The sequence below is a fragment of the Leguminivora glycinivorella genome, chromosome 8, assembly GCF_023078275.1.
Source record: "Leguminivora glycinivorella isolate SPB_JAAS2020 chromosome 8, LegGlyc_1.1, whole genome shotgun sequence".
NCBI lineage: Eukaryota > Metazoa > Arthropoda > Insecta > Lepidoptera > Tortricidae > Leguminivora > Leguminivora glycinivorella.
Genome location: NC_062978.1, coordinates 2,875,805 through 2,881,452, shown reverse-complemented (window position 1 = coordinate 2,881,452; position 5,648 = coordinate 2,875,805). Strand labels below are relative to the sequence as shown.

General features: G+C 36.3%; 1 protein-coding gene across 1 annotated transcript; it reads left to right on the top strand.

Moving 5' to 3' along the window:
* The first annotated feature begins 450 nt into the window (after positions 1-450).
* LOC125229014 (proteasome maturation protein) lies at positions 451-4,512 on the top strand. Its single transcript, XM_048133773.1, has 4 exons — positions 451-595; positions 683-841; positions 1,441-1,542; positions 3,660-4,512. Exons 1-4 carry the CDS (start codon positions 593-595, stop codon positions 3,819-3,821), a joined length of 426 nt encoding a protein of 141 aa, XP_047989730.1. The 5' UTR covers positions 451-592; the 3' UTR covers positions 3,822-4,512.
* The last annotated feature ends 1,136 nt before the right edge of the window (positions 4,513-5,648 follow it).

The following is a 5,648-nucleotide window of genomic DNA, read 5'->3' as shown; positions in this document are numbered from 1 at the left end:
TTTACACTTACAAAAATAATTTAATAATTATGAACTCTCTGGATAAAATACTATAACAAAGCAAAGTTGACGCAAGACAGGTACCTATGTCTAATATGACAAATATATATTCTAAATAGGTCATATATAAGGAATTCGTATTGAGGAAGTTGCAACGAAAAAAAAGCGAAAAGGGGAACTTTGAAACGTGTGGCGATAATTTTAAATACGACCGAAGGGTGAAGGCATTAAAATCTAAAGATTAATTATGTGATTATAAAAGATACTTTTTTTCGCTTTCACCTAACCTAACTTTGGCACGGACCGGTAATGTGTTAGCACTATAATTAGCGGTATCACATTTCTGACCGGACCGGACCGTAGTCGCGATTCGATTGGATAGTCTGGAGCGCGCTTAAATCTATGTGGATATCTGTGGCATCGGCGTTGTGTTGTATCTGTGGCGCCGTGCGTGAATTGACAGATTTTAATGAAGTTGCTGAAGCATTGTGGAAGCCGAATAATCTCTATTTTTGTTTTATAATAGTTGCTTTAGTAACACCAACCAAAATTTAATTTACTCTAAAGCTGCTAGACTGAAAAACACTACAAAATGGTTAGTTCTTTAGTATCCATGCTTGATACAAAACATAATATTGGTTTGTGATGATGTAGTAATGAAATAATGCGTTTATTTTCTTAGAGTTTCGGTCTGCCTCCGTTGAAAGTGAAGCCCGAGGTCGGCAGCGACATCAAAGTGCAAGAAGGTCCTTTTGGAGTCCCAGATCCATTTACGGCCGGGCTGGGAGCTACCAAGGCGAATGTCGGCATCTCTCATCCTTTAGAAGTATCTGAACGAAATGTAAGTTGGAAAATTGACCATTTACTACACGGTTTGTTCTAATATTGTTGATATACGATCGTTCGAGTGATAAATAAGTATAACCTATGCAAGCATACTTGCATAGGTATTTAAATATTGTATCACCTAAAAAATAATCAAACAAAGAAATATTTAAAATTACGTTAGTCCACAGTTCATATTTAATAGTTCCCTGCAATCTAAAAAGTCAAAATTTTAATTTAGTTTTTCACCACCCCAATACCCCATTATTAGAAACACCTTTATAAATTCTTCTAATCTACTTGTTTTTAAATTAAGGGAATAGAAAAATTCACACCTCCGGCTTTCCATTTTTCCTTTTACAAGTATGTAATATCGCTTGCAGACGTTAGTTAGTTAGTTTTATTGGGCATTTTCTGCAAGTTGACAACCATTGTGCCTATTTTGCGTGAATTTGACGAGGTAGCACTACTCTAGCCACCCCAGCTCCTCTACAAATCCTAGCAGTGTTTTCAGGTTGCTAAATACCTCTTTCAGTGTGTTCAGCATACCTAGGTACTTGTTGTGCAGACGTTTCTGCATTATTAAAAAACAAATTCTTCTGGTCTATATTTCAGTACCGGTTGAACGAAGACAAAATGAACATGGCAATGCTCCGGAACATCCAGGGCCTCCATGCACCGATGAAAATCAATATGGAATTGAATTTTGCAAATAAGGTAAAACCTTTTTTCTTATACACTTCCGTTAGAGAGGTCTTTTACATATGTTGTTAATCCAAAAGTACCAGTGCTTTAGATGTTAATAGATGATGCCAAAGAGGATCGAGTATTATAGAGAGTTACTGTCAAAGTAAAATGTGTAATCACAGTGCATAGACTGCCATCTCTCGACACAAGCTTAAAACTTTGACCCTCAGTTTTGACAATTTGGCCCATATTGTTTGCTTGATATTTGTTAAAATGTCAAATATTAATAATAGCGCCATCTAGCCGAGCGTTCCCCGAAGTGTAACGCCATCTATGCCACCATACCTTTTTCTCTAGGGCTTTGAGGTACGATTTTTTCTTAGACTTTATCCGTCTATATGGAGTTACATATATCTTTGATGATGCATAACTATATGGGATCTAACACATACACTTTTCTCATTTGGCACAACTATGAATCAACGGCCTAATATAGGAGGTCCGTGGAACAATAGAAAGGCACTTTGGATTACCGAAACGTTATTTATTTATATTAATTATAAATAGTGGTCAAAAGAGTGGTTGTTTGAAGTCTCAGAGTCTGCACATAGACAATCTGAGCTTCCAAACTTAAAACTTAGTCAAGCATGAGTCGATTGCATGTTCAACCTTCATAATAACATGAACAATTTTATTAAATTTTAAAAAAGAAAAATTACCACAAACAAAAATTTAAATTTTGAAAAAACCTCCGACAGCGACATAGTGGTCCGATTTTCATGAAACATGGCAAGAACACTCCCGACTAACTCAGCTTTCAAACAAAAAAAATCTGTTCATCCGTTCGGGAGCTACGATGCCACAGGCAGACACACACACAGACAGACAAACAGGCAGACAGACACATCAAACTTATAACACCCCATTTATTTTGCATCAGGGGTTAAAAACTGCCAGTCCTAAGATTATAAAGTATAAACTGAAAATACATATCTTATACTTTTAAACGAGCAATTCTTGTATATTTATTTATTTATTTATTTATTTATTTATTTATTTATTTATATATACGACGATCTCGGAAACCGCTCTAACGATTTCGCTGAAATTTGTTATGTGGGGGTTTTCGGGGGTGAAAAATCGATCTAGCGTAGCCTTAGATCCCGGAAAACGCGAATTTTCGAGTTTTCATGAGTTTTTCTTTCGCGTTAGTAAACGTAAAATATGGTCGTTAATTTGCCGCGCGCGCATCGATTCCGCTTAGCTCAGTCGTACGAGGTCGGTCTAATGTACGCAGATAGATCGTAGGTGTCAGGGTTTCGAATCCCGGCCAAAAATTAAGTTTTTGTTTTGTGTCTTTTTTTTTGTTTTTGTATTTATAAGAGTTTTTTTTTATCTAAAGACGTGATATATTAAAATAGAACCGAGCGAAGCTCGGTCGCCCAGATATTCATATAATATATGAGATATTGTCCCACTTTGCTTACCATAAATTCGAGATTTGCTTGTATCTTTACATGAATAAACTGACAAAGTGGCTTTATAGTAGAGATGGGCCGAATATTCGGTAAATATTCGGTATTCTGCATATTCGGCAAGTTTTTAATTATTCGTAGTCGGCCGAATTATTCGGTTGCATTGCCGAATATTTACCGAATAAACAAAGTAAATAACTAATGAAGATCTTACGTATTCCAGTGGATAATAAGCTCCTTTTTAGTGGCTTTTTAAGGAACTGCTAAAAAAAGAGAAACCTATGCGTCAAAATATAAATACAATTGTTTAAAAAAAAGTAAAAAACCGTAGTTCAAGAGTTGAGAAGAATTCAGAGTTGTTTTAACTAAGTTTTAGTTATCCACTAAATCATAAAAACATAGTTGTAGTAACGATTATCAATCATTTAATAGTTTTCATGAATCCCATTAAAAAATATGGCGTAACCGAATATTCGGCCGAATGTTCGGTTCGGTAAGAGCTGAACCGAATGTTCGGCCGAATATTCGTATTCGGCAAAGTCCATATTCGGCCCATCTCTACTTTATAGCAATCAACAAACTAGAATGTTTCAAACAACATACTCGTATGTGGAAAAGAAGAAATCAAATAAATTATTTTTTATTAAATCAATATATTTTTTTACATTTCAGGTGGGTCGCCTACCCTTCCTACCCAGCTCCAACCTTCAGCGCGACGTCTTAACCGGCCGAGACATTGAAATAGGCTTCGAAGACATCCTCAACACACCTGAACTGTGCGAAGTAGCTGGCCAACCCCATGCTGTGATTGAAAGGTCTCTTGGGCTTCTGTGAGACATTTCTGTTAATTTGTATTCAAATAAATAACTGAACTGAAAGGTTTGTACCCATTTGTAGGTACAGTCGCCATCAGAAATAACGGAGCGCCCGAACTTACAAATATGTGAACATGATTTTTTGCCATGACGTTAGGGACCGTCCCCACTCAAGAGACGCATGTCCTGAGGCGCGGAACGGACGTCCGCGCCACGCCGCCTGAATGTAATTTAAAAAACGTCTCCTCAGTACATTTTGTATAGGAAGGACGCTCAAGAGACGTCCCTTGGCGTGCACGAGGCGGCGCGGCGCGCGCCAAGCGACGCGTCGCCTGGAGGCGCTTACCTCTTTCCTATACAAAATGTACTGAGGAGACCTTTTTTAAATTACATTCAGGCGGCGTGGCGCAGACGTCTGTTCCGCGTCGGCGTACAAGCGTCTCTTAAGTGTGGACGGTCCCTTAGAGGCGTGTTTAAATATTTTTGAACTCTGGCTCTCTGATATATCGCTCGGCATAGATGTTTGGTGCTCTCATATATAAAAAGAGAGAACTGGGAGTACACAAGTAAAAAGTATCTGCATTTGGGCTGGTACTCAAGCCATTTTTGATGTACTTAGGTACATCAAATTACAGATGATATAAATAATAAAAAAATGCCTATTTGTTCAGTTGTTTGTGTATGAATGTAATAAAAGTATGTATTTTGAATGTTTTTGTATTTATTTATACATACAGGAGAAACCATACAATCCGATTTTAGTTTGATCACATTACACGTACAAGTAAGATTACATAGGTTTCTCTTCAATACCATAGAAAAAAGTAAAGGAAGAGTTGTAACTCCATACATCAGTAAATACAGGTTATCTGTAGTGACATCTAGCGACAGTCACGCGTCAAATAGCGTAAATTATCTTGTCAATGTCAATAGATCTCGCGACGAACGAAGAGTCCAATGCTCACCAATTTTTAGCTAATATTACAATAGTATTAATCAGTATTCTGTTTTCAATTCCTTCTGCTTGTAATATAAGTTGTAAAATTCCCGGAAAACTTAAAAACCGGCGGTTGGTTGTTATATTTACGGATTCTGAAATTCCCGGCTTCCCCACCAGTGGGCTTGGTCGCTTTTTCTTTAGTGTATGGTATCTATTTCAGTTTATAAGTTGTAAACTGTTCTAATATTAAATTTATGGCAGACGAGACACTGTTGACTAGGGTGGGTCATTTTTACTTTATTTTATTTTTTTAGGGGGCACAGTCACAAAAAGATGCCATTTTGTAATTAATTAGTGTACATTTTTTTTTTTTAATTTTTATGCTTATTTTTTGCCTCCGGATTTCAGTCGAAGTTTTTGTATTTTGTATGGAGTAGGATGTAAAAAAGGTTTAAATTTTTGAGGTTTTTTCTTCATTTATTTTCTTTGAAACTTTAGCATGCTATTACGATGCCAATAATGGTATATATTAATAGAAAATTTTTAAATTAAAAGACAATACATACATATACACCACACAAAATGTACAAAAAAATATATGAAAACTTCAAAGTGGATCCGGAGGCAGAAGATTAATTCCAATTGCAAAATAATTTGATATAGGTACTGTTTATTTGCATCAGTTTGCAAGTTTTTGTAACTGTGCCCAATGAAAATATAATACTTTTTTTTTCTCCATACAGGAGTGACCCACCCTACTGTTGACCCCTATTATCGAGTAGTGGGACATAATTTACGCTATTTGACGCGTGCAAATAACCCGCATTTACTGATGTATGGAGTTAACACTCTTCCCATAAGGAATAAGTAATCCTTTATGTTCAATACAGTCAAAGTTTCGTTTAC

Coding starts and splice junctions, on each gene's coding strand:
- LOC125229014 (XM_048133773.1), top strand. Junction 842..1,440: donor TAGAAGTATCTGAACGAAAT/GTAAGTTGGAAA, acceptor TCTATATTTCAG/TACCGGTTGAACGAAGACAA. Junction 1,543..3,659: donor AATTGAATTTTGCAAATAAG/GTAAAACCTTTT, acceptor TTTACATTTCAG/GTGGGTCGCCTACCCTTCCT.